The sequence below is a fragment of the Poecile atricapillus genome, chromosome 3 (genome assembly GCF_030490865.1).
Source record: "Poecile atricapillus isolate bPoeAtr1 chromosome 3, bPoeAtr1.hap1, whole genome shotgun sequence".
In the NCBI taxonomy this organism is placed as follows: Eukaryota; Metazoa; Chordata; class Aves; order Passeriformes; family Paridae; genus Poecile; species Poecile atricapillus.
Window position 1 is genome coordinate 84,112,462 of NC_081251.1, and position 15,209 is coordinate 84,127,670.

Consider the following 15,209-nt stretch of genomic DNA (forward strand, 5'->3'; position numbering starts at 1 on the left):
GTTTTTTCTGTTCTGATACTGAGAGGTGTTTGTGTGTATCATTTTGTGTCCTCTAGCAACACTTGCCCCTGGACATGAATGGCAGACCTTTTTCAGGGGAAAAAATTCTCAACCAACCCCCCCGCCCAGGTTCCCAGTGTCGAATCACCCTTTCTGTAGAGAAATTTCTCCAGTTATCCAACCTGAACCTCCCCTGGTGCAACCTGAGGCTGTGTTGTCTTGTCCTGGCGCTGGTTGCCAGGGAGAAGAGGTCGATCCCTGCCTGGCTACAGCCTCCTATCGGGAGTTGTAGAGAGTGATAAGGTCTCCCCTGAGCCTCCTCTTCTTCAGTCTAAACACTTCCACCTTCCGCTATGCTACACGATCGATAAACATTTTTATATCCATATATAAACAAACTATGAAGTCTGTGTAGCGCTTTACACAGAATTCCGGTGTTTTTAGCCGGGGCCGGGGGTGCCCAGGATCCGCCTGCTGGAACCGGCCCGTGGGGCGCGCGTGCTTTGTGCGTCACAGCCGCGCGCCGGCGGCCAGGGAGGCCCCGCGAGAGGGGCGGGCCGGGGGCGGTGACGCCGCCGCGTCGGAGCGGGGAAACGAAAGCGGCGGCGGTGGGCTCGCGTCCTGCCCTCGCCGCGCCCTGGGAGCCCGAGCCCTTCGGAGCCGGCCGCGGCCACCCGCCTGCCGCGCTTACGCCGTGAGTGCTGCCCGCTCCAGCACGGCGCTGTCCGCCGACCCCGGTCGTGTGTGGGTCAGCGCGGGGTGCGGCCGCCGGCTGCTCCCGCCGTCTGCCCGCCGCCCGACCTCCGCTTGCGGGGGGGTCTCGGCTCGGCCTCTGGGACCGAGGGCTGTGCGGCGGGCGGTGCGACGGGGGTGAGAGGCAGAAAAGGGCAGCGAAGCTGGTCAAGGATCTGGAGGGTAAGTTCTGTGAGGATCGGCTGAGGGAGCTGGGGGCGTTTAGCCTGGAGAAGATGAGGCTCAGGGGAGATCGTATCGTTCTCTACAACCACCTAAAAGGAGGGTGTAGCCAGGAGGAGATCGGCCCCTTCTCCCGGGCAACCAGGACAAGAAGACACAGCCTCAGGCTACGCCCGGGGAGGTGTAGGCTGGACAGCTGGAGAAATTCCTCTGCAGAAAGGGTAATTCGACATTGGAATGTGCTACCCGGAGAGATGGTGGAGTCACCGTCCCTGGAGGTGTTCAAGGAAAGACTGGACATGGCACTCAGTGCCACGGTCTAGTGCCCACGGTGGCGTTCAGTCACGGGTTGGACACGATGACCTCAGAGGTCTTTTCCAACCTGAGATTGGAACGATTCTGTGAGAGACCGGTGGTTCGGTGCAAGGGGGCTGCGGGGATGTGGAAGGGCTTTCCCTCTCACCTGCGGCGCTCCTGAGGGATTGGGTGTCCCTAGCTTGCACCTAATTTTGCATAGTTTGAAATTTGTCGGGAAGGCGCTGAGGCACCCTTAGTGGGGTTTGGACGGTGTGGGTCTCAATAGGGAGCTGGTAGGGGTGAGCTGAGAGTGTGTTGGTCCCTCATTAAGCTCTCTCAGAAAAAATATAAAATGGCTGGTTTGTTAGGAATAAACAAGGGGGAAAAAAGCCCCAAAACCCCCAATTGAAGCAAGAGCAGATAAAGGTGAGTTGTCTGTAATAGAATTTCTGGTGGAAGGGAGAAGATTTCTTAGCCATAGTTCAGTGAGCTTGTGGGATCATTTTGCAGTCAGAGTTGTGGGGATAAAGAAAAGATTTGGCCTTAAGCTGCCTTGTATGTGTTTGTGAAAATAAGTTTGATAACTAAAGGTTTGAATTGGTGACCTGGGACATCTTTTATAACCCAACAATCCTATATAGAATAATAAGCACTAATCAAGGTTCAGTTTGTTTTTTTTTTTCTTTCCAGTAGCAGGGAGGTTTTAACTGGTGTGTTAAGCATTTTTCCCTTTAAATTTTTACCTGCTTTCCCTTTCCTTGCTTCTTGTCTTCTGCAAGCCTTCCAAGCTGGCTTTTATTAACTCCATCTTAGGGAGTAGACCTTTCTCTGGGTTTATTCAAAATTATCAGCCACATGCAGAAGCTGTGGCAAGGATATCTTGCCAGTGATTCCTGGTGAAAAATACAACTGCACACACATATTTAATAAAATTCTGTTACAAAAGTCATGCATAAAAGCTCCTTTTTGAATTAAGATTTGCAGAGGTGAGGTCAGAGTCATTTGGAGTCTCATGAGAAATTGGTTCTACCTTGCATATTCTCCATTAGATTGAACTGACATTTTTTCAGTCTGGTTGAATAAAATGAACCTTTGAATCAGTAGTAGTAATGAACTGCCATATATTTAAGTTATCTAAGTGTCTATATCTGGGTTGACTTAATCTACTTGTATTTGGGGATAAGTAGGTTGTAGAAGTGATTTGAAATTCATCAGTTATAGGGAAATTTCCATATCAGTTTCCTGTTTGATTAGACTAGGTGTTTAAAAAGGTGGTTCAAAAGAAGCTAAGACTGTTACCTGAAGACATTTACGTTGAGAAGCCTAATACTTAACATGAGTTAACAGCTTAACATGATCTATGCCACCATGCTGATGTGCATTACAGAAAGTTAACTTGCTTAATGTTTGCCAAGTGTGATCTTCTTTTAGCATTTTGGGAAGACATGAAGAGAAGGACAGAACCCGAATTTAGCAGCCCCCAAAATAAGCAGAAGAAGAGGCTGGAAGACTTGGGATTAACCCTGAGTTCTACTTCAGATGATGAAAATCAATTTAGTAATCATACTGCTCAAGGTAAGGTTGGAGATCTGGAATGTGCTGCTGCAGGGGATATAAATAATTACCAGGAATTGAACCACATCTCCTAAGTCCTAATTGATAGCCTGAATTTCAAGGGTATGCTCTCTCTTTAGGGAAAAAAGCTACATTATTTCTTTTTACAGCCTTGGATTGGTATGAATTCATTTAAGGTTTTTTAAAATGTTAGGTAAACCTTTTCATCTGGGAATTGTATGAATTCAGATGTAGAAAATTGAATTTGAGGTAGATGACGTGCATGATCCAAAGCTCTAAACATTCTTGTCATATTGATCTTTTCAGTCTCAGCAGTTATTTCTGGTTTGGAAGCTCTCAGTACTGAGGTGTTGTGGGTGTTACACCATAAAAAGGATCATAATCATAATTTTGTTTAAAAAGGAAGAAAAAAATCAGTAGTCTTATCACATTTCTGCAGATGGGAGAAATTGAGATGAATACAAATAGGCCGGTTGGTTGGGATCTCTACTTTGTAGGACCGTCTCTTATGCTGCCTCAGTGTGATTTTTCCAGGGGAGAGCAGAGTTGTGAGAGCTCACAGGTGTTTCTTTTCAGAAAGAAGATCTGTTTCAGAGTTGAATAATTGCCTACTTTTTCTTGGAGTGTGCTTTCTAGGCTGGAGTTGGGATATACCACAGATGACGCACATGACCTACATAATTGGTATTGCTCATGTGGGATGCTTTAAACTCTTTCAGGATGGTACTTCAGGTTGACTGACTGTCATGCCTGCTACATCAGTCTTAGGATTTCTCCTGGTCATGAAGTGGTCAAGTGCCTGAACACATAAAGAAGCCTTCCCTTGTGAAAATGGAAGGGTGTGTGTGTGGAAGATGAGTGGGCTGGTTTGGGAGTAGCTATAGTTGCAGGGTATACCTGTCTGTGTATATCTGTCTGACAAGGCCCAAGGTGAGTGAGGAGGCCAGAGGTGCAGAATGTGAGAGCTGGGGTAGAGAATGCTCTGTGCACTCAGGGCTGAGCTAAAAAATTCAAACTGATGTTTTTTTCATTTTTTCCCCCCTTTTGATTATTGAATTCATATGAGTCAAAATAGGCTGTGAGCCTTAGTGTTTAAGTAACAAATTTATATAGTTCAAGGACAATATTTTGGGTAGAGATAATTGTGTAGTAGTCTTATTACACTCATTGTGGTTTCTAATGAAAGAAGGGAGGTTGGAGAAAGAAGTGGTGTGAGATTTAATCTCAGCTGAGCATGGCTTAGCAAATCTTAAAAACTAGAAGAGTTGTAAAGGGACTCCATTGAAATGTATGCAGTGGGTAATTGTGTTTAAGGCACTTTATGAGTCTCTAGAAAAGACACAGCTCAAAGCAGGTAGCAAAGTTAACTGAAGCTGTGTACCAAAGAAGCAGAAAGCAGTAGCTGACCCTAAAGCAAAAATCCTTTGTGAGTGTGTTCTTATCTAAAAGCTCTGTGAAAGAGACAGAAATAAATCTTGTGTGATAGATATTTGAAAATCAGGATGGGTATAGAATGTTGCAACACAGGTTGAATCAGTCTTTCTTGTCTGGAGCTGGAAGCCTCAAATGTTGATACTGTAAAACTCTAGTGTAGTAGTTATGTGGGGACACAAGTCCTGAATCTTAAAAGCTGATTGCTCAGCAACAAGCACTGAGGACACTTGGAAAGGGTTTTAACTACAGTTGTATATTTTACTGTGGTGACTTTCATTTTTACTTCACTTTCTTGTAATGGCCTTTTTTTGCTGATTTTTCAGTTGTTTCCTGTTACTTCACTGATGCTCAGTTTCCCAGAACAGGAAAATACAGAGATCTGTGAGTTGAGAGAGAAATAGTCTGTGTTTTTTCTTAAATTAGACAAATGTAAGAAAAGTTCAATCCTTCTTTTTAAGTATTATAATATCTTTTGGGGTTTTTTTAACACTTCTGTGGAGCTAAATTATTCCTTCTTAAGAGATAAACAGAAAAAGATCAACTCTGCGAGCAATCTTCTGTTTCATGTCACAGCAACTTTTTTAGTTCAACTTCCCCTGGTTGTACAAAGCAGCACAAAATGATTTCTAGCACTCAGCAAACAAGGGAGCTCAGGAGACAGAGGGCAAACAGAGAGCATGGCTGTGCTTGCTGTGGACTGCTGTTCCTGTAGGTTGTATGAATTAGCTGTAGTAAGAAACTTGTGCCGCTGCTTCATCCTCATAGTGATACTACCCCAGGAAAAACAGAAGGACTCCTTGGGTTGTAGGGCCTCCCTTGGCACCCAGCTGATACAGAGCAGGCTGAGAAAAGTGAGACTACCATGATTCCTGCCCAGATCCCAGTTACATCCTGCCTGGAGTGAGTAGGTTTGGGCATCTCCCAGCTGGAGAGCAGCAGTGAGGACTATACAGCTCATACAGGCCTAGGTTCTTACCAACTAGATCCCAAGGTGGAACTGGGCATAGACAGAGCTTCATTATTTGGTGCCCATGAAGGTTCTGGTGCTCTAGGTTCTGGTGAAAAAGATTTTGAGTGCTTGCTGTATATGTTGATACTTACTACCTTGAATGAACCACTGACTTGATTAAGTTCTTCCTTAAACCTCTCTCAAGGTATTTTTAAAAAGATTGGTGTCTTCTGACCTTATCTTTCACTTGAGTTTGTATGTATCAGTGAATGCTAGAGATGAAAAACACTCTCATTTGCTGTAATAAACTTGAGGATCCTTGCTTTTTAACTGGATAGTGGGGATAAAACTGAAGTAAAATAAATTTAACTTTCTCTTCTTTCTGCAGTGTTGGCTATTTGGTAGATGCCTGTGTACTTGATGTCAGTTTTTGGCTAAGTCAGGGCTGGATTTACACTTGTAGTTAGGTACGATATGGAAGAAAATTCAGTATGTTTCATCAAGGTGTAATTGTCACTGTTCTCAGGAGAGAATCCCTGTGGACCTTCTCAGTTCCTCAGGATCATTGCAAAGGTCAGGAACACCACAGTACTATTGTGGTCATGCTGTGGTGCTCTGCTGGCATGATGGGGTTTGCCCAGCCCTTTGTAGGGCCTGGAATCCATGGGATCAGAGAGGCTGTATGTGTCCCTGAGGCAACAGGGAAGATAACACGCCCTGTGCAACCAACACTTAGTTACATTACACCTGCATGCTTCCTGTAACACATTTGAGATATTGAAGTGTCCTCTGTGTGTGTGTTCAGAGGATTTAATGAATTTAATGTGTTCTAATGTGATTACTGAGATATCTTTCTTCTATTTTATTTTTATTTTCATTCTCATTTTTTTGTTTGGTTTCAGAGTCTTCCAGTAGCACCAGTGGGTCTGACAGTGAGAGTGATGAAAAAAGACCAGTCTTCAGCAATGAGTTCAAACAAGACTCTCTTGTGGAGGGTACTTCATCTCGTTACTCAATGTATAACAGTGTCTCCCAAAAGCTTATGGTAGGTCAAAATAGTTTTGGACCAAAATATTAAGAACTGATGAAGTGGAAAGACCAGTTTATTATTAACAATACTTTTATTCTGATCCTCTTTGTAGCAGGGTTCTCTGTCTTTTATTTCCTTACTGTCTGGTACACACATGAAATTGTCTGCATCCCCACTTTTTGTTATTGTTCTCTTTCTGCTAAAATTTACTGAGAGAAAACTGAAAAACTAGAAGATACCAATGAACATAGTTCTTTTAACCTAAGGGATGTGTATGTGTTTCAGGACCAGTGTCTTGCATTCCTCCTCTGAGTTTTATGTGAAGTTTTAACTGATACTTGAAATGCATGTGAATGCATGTTCACAACAAAGAATATCAACACAACATGAACTATTTCCTACACCAACTTTTTTTTTTTTTTTTTATGAACCATCCATGCTTACTGAACCCTGTGATGAATGGCTCCAGGCTCCTCACTACTTTTCTCTCTGGGCAGGCTGTTCCTGTATTACTGAACCTTTTGTAATTTGTTGTCATGTCAAACATCATTCTTCAGATCTAGTTTTTTTGTGTCCTGCCTCAGTGAAGTGAACTCACTTGAAAGTCCTGAAAGCTACAATTGAGATTATAAATGCTCACTGCCTTAAGGGTGATGTGCAATTTTCACCACTACTCTTTGACCTTAGCAGTAGTACATAAACTCAAGTCCACTTGCCTCAGAGTGCTCCCTGTGCTCCCTTTATAGGCCAAGATGGGATTCCGGGAAGGAGAAGGTCTGGGAAAATACGGCCAAGGCAGGAAGGATATTGTTGAGGCCTCCAATCAAAAAGGAAGGAGAGGCTTTGGCCTGACCCTCAAAGGATTTGATGGGGAGCTCAATATTGATTGGCAGGATGAGCCAGAGGTAAGTACTTTCTGTTTTAAGTCCCATTTCTCTTGTTGTGTTCAGCAAAAACTGGGAGAAAGAATGTGTAAAACAAGTGTGGTTTTTCTTGGCAGCTGTCTCTTTTTCAGTGCTTCTAAACTGTACTTTGAGTACTAGACTTCTGTTTTGCCTTGTTTATCAGAATCTAGTATAGGGGAATGCGGTGAAGGTTTTTCTTGTGGCGGAGGTATTTGGGGCTGTGTTTTAAGACGTGTTTTAGTACAGGAAGAAAAAACTCTACACTTGGCACTAAAGTCATGGCACAACCCCTTATGCTAGCATTGGGAGTCAAACTTTTGGGAAGCAATTAGTTTTTATTTGGCTCTTCCCATGACTTGTGTTTGCAGCCTAGTGCCTATGAGAAGGTGGACTGGTGCCCTGAGTGTACCACGGAGATCCCAGATGCCCAGGAGCTGAAGGAGTGGATGACTGTGGGGAAGGTAATTTTTTATATCTCTGTACTTATCAGCCTGTCGTGGTTTTGAACCAGTAATTAACAAAAAGGGGAAAAAAGAATTATTTATGTCTTGCTGTGAGATATGGATTAAAATAAGAGCAAACCAGGCATAAAACTTAAAAGGAATAAAGAAAAGTTTATTGACAAACTACAAGAATAAGAACACCAGAATAAACTTTTAGAAAAACCTTTTCATTTCTCACTGCTCACTATTTTTCCGTTCATATGACAACAGAGATAAAAACTTTATAATTTTGATGGTTTAAACAGTTCTAATTCTTTTAATAGTCTTTTCCTCAGTTTCTGTAGAGAAACAGAAGTTCCTTTCTGTTAATTTATGGAGTTTGTCACAAGAAAACTATTTTTGTTATAGTTTCTCGTTTCTCTGATATCAGCTGCTCAGAGCTACTGTTATTAAAGCCCACCCCTCCCATTCCACATCACTCTGAAATGTGTTATGGGTCATGAGTTTGAAGATAGCATTTTTAAGGATAAGTTAGTCAAAGGCAAAAAAGTATTCTTCATCTGCTTCTGTGAGCTTCACTAAGAAACAGTTTTCTGATTGCCTCTCAAGGCTTCAAATCCCTCAGCACTTGACTATACCACAATTACTTCACTTTTTACTCAAATTTACACTTTGAACACCTTATTCCTCTCTATACTCTATTATGAATTAAAAGGGTTTTTTTCAGGACTTCATTGTCCATCTCCATAGTTTTAACAGAAAGATATTTCAGCTTAATTAAAGCATCTCCTTAATTCTCTACCTTTCTTGAAGTCTCTTTTCTTTCTTGCCACTAGTAGTTTATAAAGTCTTTTTTCATGTTGATCACTCTCCTTTTCTCTCTCTGGATGAAAAGATTAATCCGCAAGTCTCATCTGGATAAGAAAGAGTTAAAATCTTGCCCAAGCTTTTGTAGATGGTTCAGTGATCTCTGCTGAACAGGAGCTGGAACCGTCTGCGATGGAAAGTTCTTCATAGCTGCTTTTAGAGAGCGTGGTCTCTGTCTCTGCTTCCTGCAGGCTCGGAGTTTCTTTCTTTACTCGGCAGTTTTTAGTGAATGTAGTTACAGCAAACCCTCTAGCTGAACCAGAGATCGGGCCGAGCTCGGCCCAGCCCGATCTGGCCCGGGGCAAGCCTCATCTCCCGGCCGGGAGACGAGAGACGCGGCGGGCCCAGCCCGGCCCCCGCCCAGCCGCATGGCTTGGGCAGAGAACCGGAGGCCAGCCGGAGCTCCGCCACCCTTCACAGTCAGGAAAACAAAGGACCACCACAGACTTCTGGGTATACACTTTAAGGTGGGGTTCACAAGTTGATTCTACTTTTCAATGGCTAAAACTGCTGTCAATTCTCAGCAATGACCGATAATTGGTCAGGAGAAAAGACTCCCAAGAGCCCCCAGCAACTTTAACTTCCTTAAAGGTAAACTAACCTCATGACACAGCCTAAGACAAAGCAGGAGTACTCAGCCTGGGACAGTTGCCATGTCAAATAGCTGTAGAATAGCTATTTGACTGTGAGCAGCCTCTTGAGGTTGCTAGTTTAGCTTCCTGCTTAAAGCAGACCCAGCTAGATCTGATCAGGTTGCTCCAGGCCTTGTTTAATGGAGTTTTGAGTATTTCAAATATGGAAACTTTACAGCCTGTTTGGACATCTTTTCAGTGTTTGACAACCCAGTTGACAAAAGAAAATTTACTTATGGCTAATTGGCATTTTTTATGTAGCTTTAGTAGATTGTTTCTTGTCACGTCACTGTACATCTCTAGGAGCCTAACTCAGTCTTTTCTGTCTCCTGTTAGGGACTTGTCCCATTGTTAGGTACAGCCACAGGATCTCCCCTTTTTGTCTTCTGACTGTTCTCAGCTTTTTCTCGTACATCAGGTGCTTTTTCACCCTTTGTCATTTTGGTGGCCCTTTTGCTGCTTTTGTTGTAGTATGTCTGTTGCTGTACTAGAGAGTGCTAAACTGGATACAGTATTTCATATGTGGTCTCAAGATGCCTAACAGGGGAGAAAATTCCTCAGCTTAATTGCCATGCTTTTGCTGAAACAGCCTAGTATGTGATTGGCAGCCATCATCTGTTATTGGTTCATTACTGGCTGCATTCTGAAATGACAATATCATACCTGCTAATTGCTCTCTGTGCTCGTCCTGTTGCAGAGGAAGCTGATGATTGAAGATGAAACAGAGTTCTGTAATGAAGAGCTTTTACGTAATGTCCTGCAGTGCAAGGTGAGTCCCCTTTTTAGAGAGGAACTAAAATTTTGGGGAAGCAAGTGAAATAAATAATTATAGAGGCTTGAGTAGTTAGGTAATTGGTAAGAGCTCAGAATGTCCTCTGTCACCTCGATGTCACTGGGATCACCTAGCATCCTGTTTTTTACTATCTGTTCAGCAGCCTGTTTTGAACCTCAGCCTTTTAAGAGATTGTCTTGGTTTAACTCTACCTGGCAACTAAGCCCTCTGCAGCTGCTTGCCCACTCCCTCAAGGAGTGGATTGGGGAGAGCATGGTAAAAGTGAAGAAAAGTTGTAGGTTGAGATAAAGGCAATTTAATAAGTAAAGCAAAAGCCACTCAATGGAAGGAAAGCAAAACAAGGAATTCATTCACTACTTGCTGTGGGCAAGCATGTGTTCAGCCATCTATCTCCAGGAGAGCAGGGCTCCATCACATGCCAGGATTACTTGGGAAGACAGAAACCATAACTCTGAATATCCTTGGCTTCCTCCTTCTTCCCCCTGCTTTATATGCTGAGCATCATGGGGTATGGTATGGAATATCTCTTTGGACACCTGGGGTCATCTGTCCCGCTATGCCCCCTCTAAACTCCACAAGAGTGCATTCCCAGCCTACTAGCTGGCAGGGTGGTATGAGAAGCAGAAAAGGTCCTGATGCTGTTCAAACACTGCTCAGAAGTAACGAAAACAGGTCTATGTTATCAACACTGTTTCCATCACAAATCCAGAATGTATCTTAGAGCTAGCTACTATGAAACAAACTAACCCTACCCCAGCCAAAACCAGTGGGGAGATGATAGAAAGCAGTCACCCCGCCTTTAGTCCTACTGAAAGGCTAAAGGCTTGAACAAGCTAAGGAAATGAGCTCCCCTTCTTTTCTTGTCTGTTCAGTCTTCCCTCCTAGATCTTATCATGCCCTTGTATACTGCAGTAGTGTGTGTGTGTGTGTGTGTGTGTGTGTATATATGTGAAAGAAATACTGTAGGCTGGGACTGCTTTTGAGGCTCTGGAACTGTCAGTACAGAATTTGTCATTATTATTATATTTGCTTAAGAGCTGAGGTGGTTTAGAAGAAGAGCAAATATCATTATGAGACAGAAAAACATTTTGTATTGGTAAACCAAGTCCTGCATGAATTTTGCTGTCTAAGGAGAGAGAAGCAAGAAGATGGGAAATGATGCCTACCTATTCCTTCAGCCTGTGCCAGGCCCAGCTGAACTTTGCTTCTGTTTGTGCAGAGTGTATTTGATGAGCTGGATGGAGAAGAAATGCGTAGAGCCCGAACAAGGTCTAACCCCTATGAGATGATCCGTGGAGCTTTCTTTCTCAACAGGTTTGTAGAATATCTGGTAGTGTAGCCCCTTTCCCATGTATGTCCATTTTCAGCTGTGGGAGCCAAGGATGAAACTTCACAATGCCCCATTTATGTGTTCACAGGGCTGCAATGAAGATGGCAAATATGGACCATGTCTTTGACTACATGTTTACAAACCCTAAGGACTACCAAGGGGTGAGTGCCTCTAACTTTCCAGCAGCAGTGCTTTCTCAGAGAATGTGGAAGGTGGGAAGAAAGGAGAATTCTTAGGATAGTAGCTGAGAAAACAGGTCCTTGAAAGTTTTCTCTGAGCGGTGTAGTTTATGGTGCATGTGGTTTGACTAATGGGAGCCATTACAGGTCAGTAGAACTTCCTCAGTTTCCTTTTGCAGGTGCCTTTGATAAAAGAGTATGATGCAGAACTGCTCTACTTTGCTGATGTGTGTGCTGGTCCCGGAGGCTTCTCTGAATATGTCTTGTGGAGGCGGAAGTGGCATGCAAAAGGATTTGGCATGACCTTGAAAGGACCAAATGATTTTAAACTGGAGGACTTCTATTCTGGTTCCAGTGAGCTCTTTGAACCTTATTATGGTATGTAGTGCAGCCATGTAGCATATTTTTGCTTATGCTGTAGTCTCTGTATTAGTGGCAGGGCTGGTATTGATACCAGCAGGGGGATCTAGGAGAGGCCTAGGGAACTATTTTGCAAGGCAGAAGGGGACTGTCATTGGAGAAAAGGGTTGATATTGGTGAGCTTGCATATAAAATAATTTTTCTGATAAGTTATTTTCATTTTTTCAAGTCATTTGCATTTATTACCATTCTGACCTGGGAACATATTTCATTGTAGCAGTTGATATTTGAGTACTTTACTTATCTGAACATTATACAGTGCTTAAAGATTGCTTGGCAATGTTTTTCTCACATTACTGATCTCTGCGTGAAATACTGTGAATGAGACGACTTACAGAATTGTGTGGTTTGGAAGGCACTTTAAACATCATCCAGTGCCAACCCCCTGCTATGAACAGGGACACCTTTCATGAGACCAGATCGCTCAAAGCCCCTTCCAGGCTGGCCATGAACAGAGACTGGGCATCCATAACATTGTCTGGGCAATGCATCCCAGTGATTCATCACTATCAGTAAAGAATTGCTTGTTAATGTCTATTTTAAACATACCCCCTTTCAGTTTAAAGCCATTATGCATTATTCTATCACTATACTCCCTGATAAAAAGTCCGTTCCCAACTTTCCTGTAGCCCACTTTGAAGAGTGCCTAGGCTACCTAGAGCCTTCTTTTCTTCAGGCTAAACAGCCTCAGTGTTCTCAGTCTATCCTCATGGGAGAGGTGCTCCAGCCTCCCAATGAGTCTATTAGCAGAGCTAGAAGCCTCATTTGCCTGACTGTCAGCATGTTTCTATATCAGACCTTCCTAGCTGTGCTCTGATAAGTGATTGTGGGCTCTTAAAGCAAAATAAAACAGATTTGGGCTGGAGGCTGTATCTGAATCATTGTGACTAAATGAGCTGCTTAATCCAAGGAGGTTTGTTAACATGTTTTACCTTGCTTTGAGACAGACTAAACAGGTGTACACAGACAATTGCTGCGTCTCATGTTATGCATTGTAACTTGTTAATCTTGATGATGTGTTTGAGCCCTCTGTCTGCCTTGCCTTTAGGTCTAGGAGGGGAAATCCGAGGACTGCTAGTATTTGTGTTTCTTATTTCAGACTATAAAAAAGAAACTGGAAAGTGACTGTCTTATAGAGCAGAGGGTTTGCATTTCTGTTGTTGTGCCTTGTGTGTTTTTTCTTCTCTCCACCGCTGACTCTTGTTGACTGCCGCTCTTGACACCTGACTATGAGCTCTTAGAGAATGGTTAGTAGCACTTAAGGATTAGATCTTAGTTAAAGTGAAGGTTCATGGCAAGGGTAGCAAGGTAGATAAACACATTGCTCTACTGGTTACAGTGTTTGGATCTTCATAGTTCACAGCAAACTGGTATTACAGAGAGGAGGAGATTAATTGCCCAATGATTTTGGTTAATTTTCTTCATCCCTTTCTGTTATGCTATAAAATCTAGTGAGGTATGCATAGACTTTCTTCCACTGATGGGAAGGAAGTAGCCTGCCATGATACTTCTGTTGTGAGGAGTGGTAACAAATTCCAGTATCACTTCACTTGTTGACAGGATGGTTGGTGAGGAGTTTAGTTGTCAAAACCATGTCATGCATCCTGATCTCTTCTACTTTCTAGTCCTCCAGTTGAGGTAATAGAATCTGTGGTAGAAGATTGACAGGGACTAATACCATACAGAAATTCAGGCTTCCTTAAGGCATAGCTAGTGAGGTATAGAATACACCTTAGATCAGCTTTCTAAAACACCAGCTGGGGGAAAATGTAGCTCTCTTTTAAAAGAGCCATAAAAAAAAACAATTGGAAGAGTATTTGTGCACAAACCTACTCTGTCTCTTTCCCTACACTCTATAAATTTCTTCACAATTTTTTGGGGGGTTGCTTTTTTAAAGCCCAAATTACACTGTGTTTGAAAATATACTGTTATGTTTCTTTGAATTCTTAGTAGAAGGTTACAAATGCACAATATAAAGAATTTTGCCCTGTCTGTAATAACATGTTTTTAACAGGTGAGTTGTGCAGTGAGGTTGAATTTTACATTTTCAGCAGGTTCAGCTATGTGCCATTCCTTCTTGGATGAGACTATTATGTTGTCACATAGACTTCATTTGTCTTTTGCTGAGGCTAATGTACATTGTCATTTGAGCATGGTTATTGTATGGTCTTGTTTCAGCCCAATCACTCAATCTGAATAATTTTTCTGAATTAAAAAGCATCTTTGGTGGTGAACAAGGGAGTTTTTTAATGTTTATTTGCCTATCAAGGTCTTTGTAATTTCTTACTAAATGTTGATTGAATACAATAAATCATCTGTACATACTGATCTTTTGTTTGTACTTGCAAATGTGTTATTGATTGTCTCCTTTTTTTCCTTAGGAGAGGGTGGGATTGATGGAGACGGAGACATCACTCGATCTGAGAATATTACTGCTTTTCAGAATTTTGTGTTGGACAATACTGATCACAAGGGGGTGCATTTCTTAATGGCTGATGGGGTTGGTTAATTTCTTTTTCTTCTTGCACTAAAAAAATACTGACAAAACGGACACCTTGTCTGCATACAATAGGGTGTTTGACATGTATCTGTAACTACAATGTGAAATTCTACAAGCCTTGCCATTAAAATTCCTGGTGTTGATTTTTTTACCTTAAAGAAACAGAAATGATAATGATTCCATGATTTAGTTACTCAGGATCCTTTGCTTGACCAACAGATTTGTGGAGATACTAGTCATATGCTATGCACTTTGCAGGGTTTCTCAGTGGAGGGTCAGGAGAATCTGCAAGAAATCCTAAGCAAACAACTCATGCTTTGCCAATTCCTTACAGCGCTGTCTATTGTGCGAACAGGTACGTTTTGTCCATTAATCTTCCTCCTTCTCTAAGGTGTGGGTGGCACTGAGGAATGTTCTGTATAGTTTTCATTAGTTCCTTGAAGTCTGCTCTGCTGTGAGTTGAACAGAATTGAATCTGAACGCATAAGTCCTGGGATGGTTGTCACAAAGCTAAGAGATCTGGTCAGAAAAATAAGCTAATCTGTGCCTATTTTGCTTTTAGTTAAAAGCATGAGCATTAATTTAAAGCACTTAATTTGTTAGGTTATGTAGCTGTCTTGGGGTAAGGTCATGCAGTGTGATAACTGGACAGTCTATCTGAGTTTTATGGCACTAGCTAGACCATCTTCCTCAATATCCCAGCTGATTGGAACAGAGTGGTGTTTATCCAGTTCTTCCTTTCCTCTAGCTTCTGAAGGCTTTTCTCCTCTAAATCTGCCATATGTGTGATAAGAACACATGATGCCTTACCCTGTCTTAGCTGGACCTCATTATTGCTAAATGATGGATCTTACACTGTGTCTGATTCTGATGGCTTCTGTCTTCCACTGAGTTTAGTTAGCCATTGGCACTGATATAGAAGATAAATGGTAACAAAATG

The 15,209-nt window shown here is 42.4% G+C and overlaps 1 protein-coding gene across 3 annotated transcripts in view; it reads left to right on the top strand.

Moving 5' to 3' along the window:
- The first annotated feature begins 641 nt into the window (after window positions 1–641).
- The window catches only part of CMTR1 (cap methyltransferase 1), a 29,107-nt gene continuing 14,539 nt past the window's right edge, over window positions 642–15,209 (top strand). Inside the window, exons 1-11 of one of the 3 annotated variants that reach the window (XM_058834817.1) lie at window positions 642–915; window positions 2,628–2,787; window positions 6,073–6,215; window positions 6,947–7,105; window positions 7,474–7,566; window positions 9,745–9,816; window positions 11,060–11,154; window positions 11,259–11,331; window positions 11,529–11,727; window positions 14,151–14,269; window positions 14,528–14,624. In XM_058834817.1, coding sequence (XP_058690800.1) covers window positions 2,658–2,787; window positions 6,073–6,215; window positions 6,947–7,105; window positions 7,474–7,566; window positions 9,745–9,816; window positions 11,060–11,154; window positions 11,259–11,331; window positions 11,529–11,727; window positions 14,151–14,269; window positions 14,528–14,624 — 1,180 coding nt within the window. In that variant the 5' untranslated portion in view covers window positions 642–915; window positions 2,628–2,657. Of the gene's footprint in view, window positions 916–944; window positions 2,788–6,072; window positions 6,216–6,946; window positions 7,106–7,473; window positions 7,567–9,744; window positions 9,817–11,059; window positions 11,155–11,258; window positions 11,332–11,528; window positions 11,728–14,150; window positions 14,270–14,527; window positions 14,625–15,209 lie in introns of those variants that run through there. The other 2 variants (XM_058834816.1, XM_058834815.1) reach the window with 2 other exon arrangements.